Genomic DNA, 17153 nt, shown 5'->3' with positions numbered 1-17153 from the left:
ATAGAGTCACTCACTGTATAGTCCTGGCTGTTATAGAGCTTGCCATGTAGACAGACCAGGCTGGCCTTGAACTCAAAAAGCTTCACCTACTTCTGCCTCCCAAGTGCTGGGATTAAAGAAGTATGCCACCAAGCCTGCTGCATTTATTATTTTTTATTCAAAAGAGTAGTTGAGCTATAATCATTGTAATAGTGTGTCTGAAAAAATACTATTTTTGTGCAACCAAAAAATCATAATTTGAAAGGCTTGTCTCATCCATAGACAGACTATTTTTCTCTTAGATTTCCCTTATAATAATAGAGCCAAAGTAACACACCTGTCTTGTTATATTTTTTCATTGCATTTTTACTACATTTTAATAACTATTTGCAGCTCTGAAACATTTTGTCTATCCTGTACACTTTGACATTCAACGCTCAATACTTGGATCTAACTATTTTATGTTATCTTCATTTCCTCTTTAGCATATGGCTTTTCCCAAGCGTTTTCTCAGAATTGCTTTGTCTTTAACCAATGACACCTGCTTTCACTGTCTTTAAGTCAGAGATGTCCAACTCTATCACTTTGAGACTTTCAAAAACAGGCACGGTGCAAACATTTTTTTATGTGTATATGTTGTTGTAAGTTTTTGTGTGTGTGAGTATATGTGGGTGAATTTGGTCTTTAGACGTTAGTACATAATTCCTTTGTGAAGAACTCTGTAAGTATCCCATGTAAATGAGGGTACATAGTTCATCATAGCAGGGAAAACATGGATGCAAGGGCTTGAGCAAGCTGAAGAAGAAGACTGAGAGCAGGGTTCAGCTCCCAACTGTCCACCTCACTCATCCCAGGACCCCAGCCTCTGCAATGGTGTCACCATGGGGAAGATGCATCTTGACGCTACAACCCAATCGCCACAGTCTAACTCAGTTGTGCTTGGAGGCTTATTGCCTATGTGATTCTAGATCTGGCCATGTTGGCAATCAATCAAGCTTCACCATCATGGGCTGCCATTTTTACTCCCATATTTTGTCATTATATCAACACCTTTGAGCCACTGTGCAGGGTTCTGGGAATTGAGGTGGCAATTTGTCAAGTTTGTGTGGTTCCTCCACTTGTTTATGGTTTACCTTTTATTCTGAAGTTTATTATCACTACAGTCTATTCAGCTTTATAGTGGTTGCTGTCAATACAGAGAAAATGGTTGAGAGGAGATGATTCATATGTTTGTTTACTTCTATAAAATTCTCAGCTGTTAGCTTTTCAAATATTGCTTTTACAACATCAAACATTCCCTAAATTCTTTTCTCTTGAAACACCTCTCAAATCTACGCTATACTCTCCCATCCACGTGACTTTTATGCTACTGCATTGTGGATATAGGTGTGTGCTACACATGATGCAGGCTGTGTGTGCTTCCTTCTCTACTGTCTTCCAGTTTTCTAATTCTCTCTTCAGCTGTGCTGAGTTAAACCATGCTTCAGTCTTTCACTTTACTTTCATATTTCCAAGAGACTAGATTTTTAACTGTTTTTTGTTGTAGCTACTCTTTCTTAGTATTTTTCTTTTTCTTTTTTTTCCTTTTTGGCTTGTGTTTGTGTATTTTAGACATAATGTTTTTCTTTTTAATGGACATTATCAGTTATCTCATTGAACGCAAACACACATATTAAGTCATTTTCAGGCTATTTTATTACTGTAAATTTATCTGCAGTGAATTTATGTTTTGACAACTTACCTTATTGTTTTCTTTTTTGGTATTCCAAACCAGTGTTTATTTTGGAAATTTGGTTTGTAGATATAAGTTTTTCTCTCTCTCTCCTTCCATCCACCTTCTACCTTCTCTCTATCCATCCTCTCTCTCCATAATAACCCCATTTTAACTTGATGGTCTATAATATCCTATCTCAATAAGACGACATAGAGCTACTAAAGTGCTGTAATTTAGATTTGGGAAGTCCCCCAAAGCCCACGTGTTCAAGCTCTTAACTTCACCCTGTTGTGCTATTGCGAAGTTGCCAAACCAAGAGCTGAGACTAGACTTACCAGGAAGTTATAGTTTACTGGAGACATGTCCTTAGAAGGTGTTGTAGAACGCTAGCCTCCAGCATTTTTATTCCACTCCTGACTAGAAGGCAAAAAGCTTTGCTACAGGAGATGTTCTCTGTCATGATACAGCCCCCACCATCAGCTCAAAAAAGTAGGATCAAGTGATGGTGGAGTAAAACTCTGAAACAACATTCAAAACGAGCCTCCTTTCTTTACAGGCTGATTTCCTCAGGTACTGTGTATAGTAAGAGAAACTTAAGACACAATGGGTTAGGACTTCAACATCTTTTGAAGAGACAGGAGTCAATCCACAGCAGACTAGTTACTTACATTTTTTTTTACTATAAAAAAGTTAACCTTATTTTATTCAGTATCTCTTTTTAATTTTATTTTTAAATTTTACTATCATGTTCATGTGGAATATTCAATAATGAATTCACTACCACATTGCCCTTCTTCCTCCACCTCCAAATTAATTTTGTATATTCAACTCAGTTTTCTTCACATTCTAGATAAAGGAAACTTCATTTGGTTTCAACTTTATGTATACAAGCTAGCCTAAGAACGTCAATAGTCATAGTTATTATCTTCTGCATCAAAATTATTCCTTGAATACTGTTTTAAAAAGAACTTTTAAAAAGAATACTTCAGGGCTGGGAACACAGCTTCATATAAGATCATTCACCTTACATATATTTAGTTTCAGGTTCAGTACTCAGCACACACACAGATACACACACACATGCAGACACACACAGATACACACATAAACATACAGACATACAGACACAGAGATAGACACACACAGACACACATGCATACACAAACACAATCACAGACAGATACACACACAAACACATGACAAATACACAGCCATACACACAGACAGGCAGACACATATACACAAGCACACGGACAGATACACACACAGACACATATATACAGAGAGACACACACAAACATACAAGCACAAACACACACAATACTCTCAGAAACACACACACATATATGTATATATACATATACATACATATATATGTATATATATATACAGAGACACACATGAAGACATGCATGCAAACACAGACAGACATACATGCACACAGAGACATACATGCAGACACACTGAAACATACACACAAACATACAGACACACAGACACACATACACAATACACAGAGAAACACACATATACACACAGACACACACAAATATAAGACAGACACATCTATACACATGCACAAAAACATGAAAATGCACATAGGCAGACACACACATACACAAACATACAGACAGACACATACACTTACTCACTCACTCACATTAATTCTGTTGCATCTTTATAACACGTTTATACCTGTTCTTTCTGAAACACGTTCCTCTTTCAGGAAAAGCATGTGCATGGGTGGTTATGTCCAGCCCCGCCCCTCTACAAATACAAAACAAAACCAATGAAGCTCCAAATCTGTTTCTTGTTATTGTATCTTCTTTGCTATGATGGGGTCTTTGCAGATATAATCAAATTAAGATTAAGTTATTAGAGGGTCAGAAGTGAAATGGGGACATTTCTGCTTTTTCCAAAAGTCACTGACTCTTAATTTGGGCCCATGGGTAACTAAAAGCAGATTGAAAGCATGATTTATCTTCCTTTAGTTTATGTCTGTCTGTCTGTCTGTCTGTCTGTCTGTCTGTCTTACTTTAGTAAAAGGCACAGTTAAGTTACTGCCCTTAACTTTTCCTCTTGAGTCACCTTGTATTCTAGGAACAATGTAGAATCCCCGGACAAAGAGGACCCTGACTAACAAGGAAAATTTTCAGAGAAGATGAGGCTGCATCTTGGAGCAGACGTAATCATCTAAGGACCACTACCTTAGCTCTTCAAACAAGAATGACCTCTTTGGAGTATCCAGAAGTGCCAGAACCAAGACAACATTCAGAGAGGCAACACTTTTATCAAGACAGCTTAATCATGTGTTCTCTGGCCCCTTGGCACAAGTCTTTCTGTTTAAACATAAGGCTCATTGTCTATACCCTGAAGGTGAACATGGGGTCAATGAACCCCTTTATCTGATCTTCCCGTGTGACCACATTAAGTAAATCTCTTTCCTCTGCTTTTCCCAATTGTTTGTCTTTTTAATTGGTCTATAGGAAACAAATGGTAGACCTTAGCTTGTTGGGGCTTCTAGACTTGGGCTTTTATCCTAAATGTTCTGGTTATACCAACTCAATGTGTCTGGTGTCAATATTAGAGAATAAAACACCATATAAATACTCAACACTCCCAGGGAAAGCACTAAATGGTGGCAAATTGGGCTGGGGGAAAAGATAGAAAGAAGAGAGAAGAAATCAGGAGAGATTGAAATGATTCAATTGCTAGTGGATAAGTGCCAAGATGGATGGCCATCGCTAGGAGCCGTGGAGAGGCACGTATCCAGTCTCAAAGGAAGTATGGCTTTCTGACTTCAGATTATAGCCTAAGGAACTAAGAAAGAATATATTTCTGTTAGGCCAACCAGCTTGGGAAATGTGGTTTGAATGACAAGTGTCGCACCCCCAAGTATTTGGGTACTCACATTTGGTGACAGTTTGGGGGAGGTTATAGAACCTTTAGAAGGTGAAGTCCTACTGGAGAAAAAAAATATTCCAGGGGTGGGTGGGCATTGAGGGTTTGTAGCCTCACCCCTTTCTGCTTGTATTTCACCCTTCCCCCTCCTTCCTGTGTGTGCATAAAAATTCATACTGCTCCCTCCACTAAACCTTTCCCACTGTGATAGACTCAATCATGAGACAAAACAAACTCTTCCTTAGGGTGTTCTAGTCAGACTATTTTATCACAACAGGAAAGTGACTAAAACAGAAATTGTAAGCAGAAAAGTAAAGTTATTACTATAAAGACCTTGACTGTGTTGATTTTCAGGAGGAATGAGAATGACTTTAGAACATTGGACTAGAAAGGCATTGAATGTTGTAAGCAGAGCTTACCTGGCCCTTCTACAAGGAGCCTGGAAGATTATAATGCTGAGACCCATGTGATCAATGAAATCCCAGCTCACAAGGTTTCAGAAGGGAACAAGAACTCTTAACAATTGGACTAGAGGCCACTCATGAGATACTTTGACAAAGAATCTGGCTATGTTCTGCCCACATCCTGAAAACTTACATAAATCTAAATTTAAAGATAATGGACTAATTTATTTGATGGAAGAAAACTTACAGCAGTAGTGTTGACTCTGCGGTGTGGTTATTACTGATTGCACTTATTTAGACCTACAGTGAAAAAGGGCAAAATGCAGGGTAAAAATAAATGAAAGTTACACAGTTTGGAGAAGAAAGGAGCTTTAGGAAGCATTGCATCCACAGTTGTGTTGAAAGAGAGTCTGTGATTGTTAAGGACATTGGCATTATTAAAGAGAAGCCTCTGACTCTCCTTGGGAAGACAGGAAAGTACTCTCAAAGCAAGACTACACCAGCTAAGCCTCCATCTTGTGAAAGAGGCATAAGGGCTTGCTTGCTAATGAAAAGCAATTGCTTCGGTGTACACACTTTGGTGCAGCTTTGGTTCAAGAGCCCAGGGTACACCCCAGACTTAGCAGTGCCATCCATGTGGCACTGGTTTTGGAGACAAAAATAAAAAATAAAAATAAATAAATAAATAAGTAAATAAATAAATAAATAAATAATTGAGGGAGTCCTGGATTCTTCCTCTGTAGTTTCAGAAAGCTACTGAGGCCAGGACACCTGCCACAGTATCACAGTTCCTTCAAAGATGCCCTGAGAGGCCACTGAATGAAGATGTTAAGGTAGTAGAAACCTCCATGATAATGGAGATGCCAGGATCATGAGACATCATCTACCCAGGAGAACTGCATGCAGGGGGTGAAACCAGCCCAAGACAGAGATTTATATTCAGGCAGCTAACCTGGAAGAGCAGAACCACCTACACTCCTTGAAACCAAAGCCCCAGATACTAGACATGGAACTCCAGGACTTCATGTTTGCTGAGTTTCAGCCTTCCTGTGGTCTTATCTTTCCTCACTAATCCCCCATCCCTCCTTTTTTGGAATGGTAATGTATATAATGTGTCATTGTAGGTTGGGAGTAAGTAAATTGTCCTTTTATTCAACTGGGGGTCATAATTAAGAAATTGCCTTCAGTCTTAGAAAAGACTTTGAACTTTTCAACAGTATTGAGACTGTTAAAAACTAAGAGAACTTTTGAAGTTGGACTAAAGGTATTTTGCAGTATGATATGGCCATGAGCCTATGGGGACTTTGGGGTAGAATATCGAGGTTTGGAGTAGAATATCATGGTTTGAATGAGAAACCTACTGCCACAGGCTTGGTCCCCGGCTGGTGGTGTTGATTGAGGGGTAACAGGAATTTTAAGTAGAGTCTTGCTGCAGGAATTACATCCTGGGGTAGGAGGGGCTTTGATGGTTTTTGGCCTCTCCCCATCTCTCCCTCTCCCCCAGCCTCACCTCTCTTTCCCTCTCCCTCTCTCCCTCTTTCCCTCTCTCCTCTTCCTGTGTGTGGATGAAAATTTGATCCTCTACTTTCTCATTCTTGCTGTCATGCTGGGAACTTCCCCAACAAGATGGGCTCCATCCCTCTGGAACTCTAAGCAAAAATAAACCCTTTCTTCCTTATGTTACTTCTGTCAGGTGATTAATTACAACTGAAAAGAAGCAAACACGTGAATCAAACCCAGGGTAACAATGTAACACAAGAATCAAACTCATGGTAATATTGTAACAATGTAACAGTTTCTCCAGAGCCGGAGAAATAGAGACAGGAGCACATCTGGGGCTCACTGGCCAAGTAGCCTAGCCTAATAGTGAGCTCCATAATAACATATCCATCTCAAAGTAGCAGGATGGTGTTATTCAGAGTGGCATGGACTTATACTTGTGTGTCTATGTACCCACACACAAGGACACACACACACAAAAAAAAAACCTCTGAGTCTCAATTCATTCCTTGAGACTCGATTTGATACAGCAAGGTCATGATCTCAATATCCCTAACTGTTCTCTCACTTAAGAAAGTATCCACGGTGGAGTCTTCCTGAAAACAGGCCCAAGAGCCCTTTACCCCTTCTCTCCTATCAAGCCACTGCTCCAGTTCCCTTTTCCTTTCTGTGGAAACCTGGGAGAGACTTGGGAGACTTCTGAACCTGCTGAGTCCCTTCTCTCCAGCACATACATACATAGACACTCAAGGTTACCTATTATTCTCTGAACTGCCCTTGCTTTGAGGCATCAGATGTCAGGGTCACCAAGGATCCTGCTCCTTCATTTCATCGCTTTTCATACTTCTTGTTTAGTCCTTTAATGGGTATCTGTGGCTTTCAGGCTGTCATCAAGTTCCAGTTAAGCAGGAAGGGTTGGCTATTCACAGCCCCTGCCTCTCCATGAGCTCTCCTGCTGGATCCTGCTGAATTACTTGCAGTATTCTGCTGCTTCAGGCAGTGCTGGGCTTCTGGACTTTTGTAGATGTCTTTACCTATGTGGTTGGTCTTCTGCATGGTTGCTGGGCTCATTAGTATTCTGCTGATCATGAACAGCCTGACGCAAGAAGTCTGTAGAGCTGATAGGCAATCAGATTCTTGTTTTCATCTTCAACTAGGCTACTCCAGACTTCTTCAAGATGAACTTGAGGTTCTCAAGAGCAAATCCCATGTACAAGATTTGTTCAAATTTCTATTGGCTCTACCCTTTGCTCTCTTGTCTTATCAGTCAAATAAAATTATGTGGCCAGAATTATGTCCTTATAGGGCCAGTGTGGGAGAAAACCACAAATGCTGTAGAATCTACGAAACATATTGTCTTTTAGCTTTCACTTTCTCCTTGCCATTCGTTCATTCATTCATTCATTCATTCATTCATCTATTCATCCATTCATCCCACAGACTTTAGGAACATCTATAATAATCAAAGCCTGGGGCTAGGCACTAAGGATACAAAAGATTTTCCAGGGCTTGGAATTCATATTCTAAGACAGTCACCGAGACTAGAACATTCAGTAGAAGTCATATTTGCAAAGGTCCCAGGAAGTAGGTTGGTGATCTCTATTCATTTCCACAGAAGTTGCTTTCTGGTTACTCATGATCACCTATCAACAGCCCTGGTTACCCAGGATTGCCTAGTAATAGACAAGAGACAAGCTAGTAATAGCTTTTTCCCCATAAGAGCAACACAGAATTGAAATACAGCGGGGGGGGGGGGGGGGGAAGAGTCAAAGTTTTAAGAATATATTTTAACATCTTAATTAGAAAAACATCACGTGTTTGCTTGTATATAGTTCAAGCACATAATTATGTAATGATGGCATTACCACTCAATATTTAAAGTCGAAGGTAGGTATCTGATGGGAACTGCTTGGGAGTGTAATCTTGAGCCCCCCCCCCAGCTGTCTGTTGGTTTATAGAAATAGTTGCTCGTGACTTGGAATTTATACTTGCAAAATCATATAGACCAAAAGTCCAAATGAAAAGCTTTTCAAAAGTACTCACAGAAAGTTTTCTATATTAAGGGAATTTCTTGTCCCTGTAATGAGGACAATTCACATTAGGAGCCCAGCTTCTCCTGAGGAGGGGGTAGGGAACAGAGTGGGGCTTCATTTTCACAAAAGGCGCAATGAGAGGCGCATCTGTGAACACTGCATAATTTGTTATGTTCTACAAAGAGGCGGGGTTTTGTTATACACATACCAGAGCTGTTCAGCACTGCCTCACCCCTGATCTCTATTCAGGTCCAGCAAAGAAACCGGTCTCCAAAACCTGAAAGGAAAATAATTTTTTCTTTAAAAATTAGATACAGATTATTGCTTCAAAACGCAGGAGGGGATTTTACAAGTGATGGTGCGCCGGTTAGCTTTGCACTAGACATCCAGCCCTTTATAATACGCATACTAGCGGTGGTCAACTGTGACAAATGTGGTTTATTACTCTCCGATCTGAACTGTGACTACCCATCTAATGTAAATGAGGAATGTTGGGTGAACTTGAGCTGCTAAGACATGAATGACCAGAGAATTTATTTGATGAGACGTTAAAGGCTAAATATGGTAACTGTCCCTTTGATGGTCTGGTGTAATCAGTTCTTTAGTTCATTAGCATGTCTTTCATAATTTCAGTTATTACTCTTTTTCTGGTTATTGAATAGCAACTTAAATGAAAAGACAAAAAAAAAAAAAAAACCCTTTATCTACAATAAACCGTTTATCTACAATAGTTCAAAAATAATAGCAACCTGATCTTTACTGGTAGATATTCATATTTTTATATAATGAAAGTTACATTGTGTTCAAGTCCGAGAAAGAATTAGCTTAGAAAACATAGATGCATTCACAGTTTGATGTGTCACTCCCTGAATGATTTTTAAAATGTTTTCTGTTTTCTTTTTTAATAAGAAAAAACAGGCTTCCTGAAATGGACTTATCATTCACCAAATCATTTCCTTTCCTACTGGTAACTGGTCAATATGAACTCTCATTGGGGACATGTCCTTGGTAACTTTAACAACCTTGTGTAGGTTAGGTACCATACGATGGTAACATTTTCTCTCCTTATGTGTCTTCTCACATTTAAGGCAAGTGATGCTTTATCCCCAATGAGTAATTCTAAGGCACGGTGTGTGTGTGTGTGTGTGTGTGTGTGTGTGTGTGTGTGCTGTATTTAAATATATCTTTTAAATCACCCACAGAAACTCTGAGAATAAATTACAAAATCACGTTTCATGTTACTAGTGACTCTTTAAATAGAATTTCTCATTGAAACTTTGTCATTAAAACAGAAAGGCCTTTTGGTTGTGCCCATACAAGCATAATAAATTGTGTATGTTTGTGATACTGAATGACTCTTGCCCATATGCTGCCCTGCAAAGCTACATGAATGAGGTATTTACCAAATCAGGCCCACCACATTAAACAGAGAAACCATCTTTATCCATGGTAACTTATCAGTTTCAATTAATCAACCTTAACAATGGAAATTCTGATGTGTTCAAGCAACTTGAAAGCAATAGGTCATCTCCAGGGCAGCCATGTTGTGTCTTTGTGCCTATGGTTTCAGACAAAGAAACATCTCCAATAAATAGACATACATATACATACATGTGCATATATATGCATACAAATGGACAGTTACAGCTATGCTGTGCAGTGCCAACAAAAATGCATGTGGACCATCTATGATTTTTTCTTATCATGGCAAACATAATTGTCCGCCTTCAAGTATTACTTTTTGAGCTCTGCAGGTTTAAACAAAAGGAAAGAAATCTCCATTGGATGACCATCCTTTCAGTTTCTGTCCTGCTATGTGAATAGCATTGTGCAAACCATTCCAATGGTTTTGAAAAGGGGTAACCATTGGTTTGATTTGGTTACACGGTTTAGTAAAGAGCTCCCTCCCACTGCCTTAGGGTCTGTGAAAGGTCTGTGACCTGTTTAGAACTGCCAAGTGAAATGTCATGTCGCCCCTCCCAAATGGGAGTATCTGCATTCATTTGATCAGTATAAAAAATGATTGGGGATGGTGAGATCACTGCTTTTGAATTGCAATTTATAGCAGTTTACAAAAATGCACATTGTTGGAAAAGAAAACATGGAAGTGTCTCTTTCTAAATTGCATTACCTGTGAAATGTCATTAGTCTTTTAGGGATCTTTACATCCCCTTTTTAAAATTATTTGAGAGACCTGCATTGATTAAAGACAATCAGAATTTTGGAATATTGTGTGTGTGTGTTTTTTTTTAAATTATGTTTTCTATTACTACTAGAATTTATGGGGGGGAATGTGTCTGGGTTGGAGTTCTTAGGGTAAACATGATTCCTTTACTGTGGCCATTTACTAATTCCTGGGTGATAATCTTTGCTAATGAGAGTGGTACAAAATCCCCAACTATCGGGTCCCAGAAAGTAAGAGAGATTCATTTGTTGATAAATGCTTTGATTGCTTATTTCTAATGGTGAGGTTGGAATCTCTGGCATATTTAGCTCTGCCTCATTCCCAGCATTCTATCAACATGTTAAATCTTCCTTGTCAGGTGGATACTTTCAAAACTCTGGTAGACTTGTAGACTCATCCTCTCCTGTAGGTAGTTTGACAAATGACAGTGTGTGGAGAAGAACATGCTAAGAAAAAGGTAGGTAGGCTATTCAAGTTCATGAACATCTCGCAGTGCCAAATATTGTCCTCACAAATCTAAAGTTTGCTTCTGAAAGTGTGCAATTACTTTGTAGAAATCTTTGAGACAAAAGTTACCTTGTGAAAAGCCCTTCCAACTCCTGTACTTGATAGTTCCGTAGGAGACAGGGGAGACTCCGTTTCCCAAAAGACTTCACCCACAAAGACTCTGGAGCACTCCACTTTGAACCTCACCACTATTGAAAGTGGAGGTTGTCACGTTTTTATCTTTGTTCATGTTAAGCCTTGGAGTGACAGCCTGGCTCTGTGTTCCCCTCTTCCAATGCCCAGTCTGTAAGTGTCCACATTGACACCTACCGGTGACCACAGGCTGAAAGTCTTTGTTGCCTTCTCCACGCTCCTGGCTGAGCTTAGTTCCAGGCCTTTGTTCCCCTTCAAAGCTGGAACACCAGGTCTCCTGTGGTGGCTTCCCCCGCGTCAGACCCCCAGCGCTCAATTTACACACCAGGTAAACATCCCTGCCTACAAGGTTGAGTACAGCCCGGGAGGGGGAGCAGTATCTTCCAGTTGCCCTGGCTCAGTGGTCCTTCTTGTCTTTCCTTCCCTCCCCATTCCTAACTTTCCTTCTCACTCGGAGGGAAATTTGAACACTAATGTTAAATTTCAAGGCTGAATCTCCAGCTCCAGAGAACAAGTGTCTCCCTTCCCTCCATTCTCTTATAATGGCTCCTAATTCTACGAAGCAGAACCGGCCTTCGTCACAGACACTGAAGGTCACCTCTATAGCCTGGGGCTGCAGAAAAGCTGTCACAAGGAAAAATGTGGCTGACAGCACTTAGTTTGAAGCCTCAGGAGGATCTGACCTCCAGGCCTACCTCCCCACCACCTATTTTTCTGGTGATTTAAAAAGCCCCCAGCTTAGCAAGGGCCATTTTTAAATGTGAGGTGCAGTGGGTGGGGGAAGGGTGGAGAGCGGTTGGTGAATAATATGTAAAAGAAAGTTTGCATCTGTTTATCTTTGTTTCTAGTGAGGTCGTTTGCATCTCAGAAAGAGAGTTTGATGGTCTTCAAGCCCCAGCTCTCCCGGGAGCAGCGCAGAGCCACATAATCTGGGCTCCACAGAACCAGATTCAAGATGGTGATGTTTCTCACTCTGGCTGGCCTAAGACTTGCCCTCCCTTCGCAAGCAATAATGTCTCCAAGACGTTTCTAAACTGGCCATTCAGCCTGGAGATTCGTTTCGGTGGACCTGTGCGTGTGCCTGTGAGTGTGCGTGTGCGTGTGCGTGCGTGCGTGCGTGCGTGCGTGTGTGTGTGTGTGTGTGTGTGTGTGTGTGCGCGCGCGCGCGCGCGCCTTTGCGCACTTGCACTTTCTCAAGCCCTTCAGAAACCCTGGGGCCTTGTCAAATCCTTTCTGAGATCCAGAGGCCGCCCCGGTGCCCAAGGGTGAAAAAGAATGGAGTTCAATAATGATAAAATAAAGATTGAGACCCTAAATTTGTTTAACTCATCCTCCAACCTCCGATGTCTCTTAGGCAAAGTCAACTTGCTTCAGCCTGGCTCATGGTCTAAAGCCCTTGAACATGAACCGGAAAGAGGAAAGGCGGCTTTGTATTTCCTGCGCTCTGCCCTCATGTCATCACAGGGCTCTTTAGGGGCATCCTAAAGGCAATATATGATTCCTAAATAAGGAAGGAAACTCTTTGGAGTTTTGCTTCTTTGTAAGGATAAAGGCCAAGATTCGTGTATGCGTGCCAGATGAATCGGACTGTTTTTCTCCCACATTCAACGTTCAACTTTGTCCTTTCTTGGTCGTGAACGGCAAGGCTCCTTGCCTCTGTACCTGATCCTAGGATCTGGATTACAAATTTCTAAGGCTATTTATTTACTAAGTGGCAAGCGATATATTTGGAGTAGCTGTCACATAAAGCTGGCATAGACTGGTCCAAAAGAAAGCTGGAGAGGCGATTTATTTGTGCGTAAAAGGCACAAGATTTAATTGGAGAGAGACCTGTTACTTTGAGCGCTCGTACATGGGATGGCATGGCGCCGTGGGGCATTATTCGAGCTTCATCTACTATGCACTGTATGCCACCGCCTCCAAAGGAGTGTTGCCCTAGAAACTTGTTTTAAATCTGCTGCTATATATCAACACCTTGTTTTAGCAGTCCTTGGCTGAATTACAGTTACACAGTTTGGCGCTTCTTTCAAATTTCCTCCCATCAGTTTGGCTAAAGAAAGGAATTTTTCTCCTTTAGAAATGAATTGGCTTAATTAGTAAGTAGATTAATGGCAATTGCTGGTGAGTTGGTTTCCAGCAGAGTTTCACCAGAGAGGGTTAATCGGAGTCAGGTCTGGAATCTTTCCCAGAACTGGCTGCCAGCCATTTCCACCAACCAATCAACCCTACAAGAAACGAAGGAAATCACATAAAACTTATATTCTTTGAGTCATTATCCTGGACCAAAATTCCATGGAAGAGCCTCCTGGTTGAGTGCAGTAAGACTTTCCATTTCAGAATTTTGCTGGGACTCTTTAACCTTTAAGATTTATCTGGGTACCAAAGTGAAATTTCAAATGGCACAATAGGTGTCACCACAGACACTGAGCACATTGGAAACTTCAGAGACTCTCAGTCAACGTTGGATTTAGAGACCTTGCATGCCTCCCCACCCCCCAGCCTGCCCTAAATCTGTTACCCACCAGAATGCTTTCAAAAGTTTTTGCTGTATGCTTCGAAGTCTTTTCACTCATTTTTTTCCATAGTGATAAAAATGCATTCATAGTTTCACTTGCAGCTGCATTAGTCTTGCAAAAAAAAATCCCTGCTGGGAAATGCATATAATAGGAAAAACAGATCGGCTGGACAGCAGTGTAATTAATGCCAGAAAGGGCTGAGGCCGGTTTCATAGTTTGTCTTTTGAGGATATCAAGACCAGACCTGGTGAAAAATGACGCATGCTTTAGCATTTCAGAAAGCTGGCGACTGGCAGGGTTTTTTCCTTTTTTTTTCTTTGACTTTCTGCCGGGGAACAAAGAGGTCGGCAGAACTAGCTAGGTTGTAATGAGTTCTATGTCCCTAGCACATTAAGTGCATCATGGAAACATATTGTATCGAAATAGTTTGGAGGAGAGCACTGGGGATGAAAGAGAATGGGTGCTTTGATCAGCTCCCTGGGGTCCTGAGCGGGCACAGACTGACTTGCAAGGAGTCATTCAGCTCCAGCTAGACACACTTACAACACCATTCAAAGAAATTTGCATATCTGTAATTTATCACATTGGTCCAGAACATTATTGCAAGGTAAATAAAAGTTAGTTGAATAAAAAAAATCAATCACTGCAGATATAGAGGAAATTGTGAAGCCAATCGTGGGATTAAAAACAGAAATAAGGATGTCCACAAACATGGTGGTTTTGAATTGATTTTATTTTTACAGAAGTTTTAACCCAACAGGTTATGCTCTGTCAAATAACAAAGAAGTGGCCGAAATTTTTGTGCCTTCCTGCTTTAGAAGAGTGCATTTGTACCTTCCCACTGAGATAAAATTAGAAAGCTGAAACAGCCCCTGACACATAAACATTAGTACACTGATTGAAGGGATAAGAGATAGCTTTTAATTTCCTCTGTATCTGCAAGGGGTAAGGTTAAATCTCATTTTTCCTACTGTTGATCTCATTGCCAGCCCCATTTGCTGAATTTAACTCAAAAGGATGAAGTGTCCACAGACTCAGTCAATAGGAAAGCTTGCTTTCCAATGTCCCATGAGAACAAGTGAAAATTTAACAGGCAGGCATTGTTCTGAGTTTTTTAAACAACCCAGTTAAACAGCAAACAAGAATCTTCAACTTGACCTTGGAAAAGGCTGTGTGCCTACAGTTAATCTATCAAACAACTTGGGATGACAATGATATATTTCAAAGTATTGTCAGATGAAAAGATTGATAAATTTGCCGCTGCACAGAGAGAACTTGGAAATAGCAACAGGCAATTTAACTTACCAACTCCTCCTCCTCTGTCCCATTACCGCATCCCACCCCTCCACCCCGCCTTGTGGCCAGCCAGCTCTGAAGAACGGGGCCAGTAAATCAGCACTGTAATACTTCTTGAGGGGCACGGAAAAGCTGTGAACAGTACTTTTCATATTGGACGCAATATTTCTTTGCTTTCGTGGTGAACAAAAGTCATAGCAAGACGTCTTTGTGGCTAATTCAGTCAAAGGCACATCTCTGGTTCCCCCGCAGAAAGGTCAGTGTCGTTGTGTTTGGTCCACCGAGGGGGTGTTTTCACACTGAAAACTAGCCAGCTGTCCTTGTCAGACCCTCACCATTGGGGAGCACGCACTAGCCATGGCTATTAGGCCATTCTACACCTGCAAAATCTACCGATTTCCAGGACTTTTCAAAACACCCTCCCGTTCTCATGCCCCCTCCTCTGTCTACTAAACTTTGACAACACAATTCAGGCCCTGGATGAAAGCCCTGCAAGCAAGGGCGCTGGGGTAGGGGCAGTTCCGCTACGGTTTCAGGGTGTCTATTGAGCAGTCATCAAAGAAATGAGGCGTCAAGTATGTTCTCACAAGTATGGAAAAACTTCCAAGTAATTGCTGCGAGGAGACACACATTTACTGTTGCCACACATGCTCGTTGCTGTGCCCTAATATTTAATTGTATACACTTGTGGTCTTTGTAAGGTTGCAGCCAAGCGCCCTTCATTTGGAAGTGACTCTTTAAGATTTTCTATTCTTATTTCAGATCTGCTAGTGGGACATGAATGTCTTCTGAATTCATCCAGTGAGTGCATGCCCAGTTGGTTTTTTTTTTTTTATGTCAAAGCTTGTTCAACTGGATTCCGTAATAAAACTCCTTCTAGAAACATCTCCTAGGTAGATTTATCAACCCAGTCCATTTTCAAAGGCTTTTTCTTATATTCCAGCTGTAAATGACTAGCTCTTGGCGAGATGACCGTGAAAATAGCTAAATGGAAGTCTAAGCAGCGGCCGGGGAGAAGCTATAAACTAGAAACCATTTTTTAAAAAAATCTTTAGGAGAGAGAATTCTCCTAAATTCTCAGTCCTTCTAGGACAGGAGTACATAAAGACCTAGCTTTCTTCTCTCGGAGCTTATACACCAAAGGTTTCTATCTGATTGCTGGAGGGTTGAGGGAGGCGAGCTGGGGAAGTGGTGGGGGGAGGGAGTGAATTAGTTGTAGTATCTCTCTAATCCGGATCTTTGTCTAATCTTGCTACCTAAAGTACAAAGAATTGCATAAGGAGGCCCTAGAGGAGGCAAGGTACAAGGGTGCCCAGGATGCTTTGAGTTGCTGGGACAAAGACAAGGGTGAAGCACACCAGGTTTCACTGGAGGAGGACAGGGGTGCCTCTCATCAAGAGAGAACCCTAAATCCTGTCCTGGAAGCCGGACAGCCACACAGCCTGCTTCCCTCAAGCAAAGTGCCCATGCCTCTCCAAAGCAATGCCAGCGCAACAGGTTGTTTGGAACAGATGGGGACATGCCAGGAAACCTGCTGACATTAATCTGAGAGGATCATGCAGAGGCCAAGCCTCTTTGGGCAGCAACAGTAGACCCCAAAGAGCCCGAAAGTGGGGCCAGCAAGAAGGTTGTGCCCGGACCATTGTAGCCGCTAGCGCGGGCGCCCTGGCCACCAGGCAAAACCAGCCCGCCAACAACCTGCGCTCCAGGCCACCTGGCCTCAAGCAGCAAGAATACCCGAGGCTCCCCGCCAGGCCAGTGAGGCGCAGGGACCTGGGGCCTCCTTAGAAGAAGTCTGGGGCTCCGATTCCAGGCTTCTTCCGGGCCGATGGCCCCCAGTTCAACTCGCCGCTTCCCGGATCCCTTCTTGGAGATTTCCATGCGCAAAGGTAGAAGAATGGTGGAGAGCCGGTGCCGAGCAGTTGCTTCCAGCCTCCTGGGCGGACAGACCACACCCGAACCCCGACTTTTGGGGTATTAGGAGCT

The 17153-nt window shown here is 41.6% G+C and overlaps 1 protein-coding gene across 2 annotated transcripts in view; it reads left to right on the top strand.

The window, feature by feature from the left end:
• The window catches only part of C8H10orf67 (chromosome 8 C10orf67 homolog), a 95159-nt gene extending 91014 nt beyond the window's left edge, over window positions 1-4145 (top strand). The window contains exon 17 of one of the 2 annotated variants that reach the window (XM_076939575.1): window positions 3794-4145. In XM_076939575.1, coding sequence (XP_076795690.1) covers window positions 3794-3804 — 11 coding nt within the window. In that variant the 3' untranslated portion in view covers window positions 3805-4145. Of the gene's footprint in view, window positions 1-3777 lie in introns of both variants that reach the window. The other variant, XM_076939574.1, reaches the window with a different exon arrangement.
• The last annotated feature ends 13008 nt before the right edge of the window (window positions 4146-17153 follow it).

Source organism: Arvicanthis niloticus, chromosome 8 (assembly GCF_011762505.2).
Source record: "Arvicanthis niloticus isolate mArvNil1 chromosome 8, mArvNil1.pat.X, whole genome shotgun sequence".
NCBI classification, from domain to species: Eukaryota; Metazoa; Chordata; class Mammalia; order Rodentia; family Muridae; genus Arvicanthis; species Arvicanthis niloticus.
This window is presented reverse-complemented; position numbering and strand designations above follow the sequence as displayed.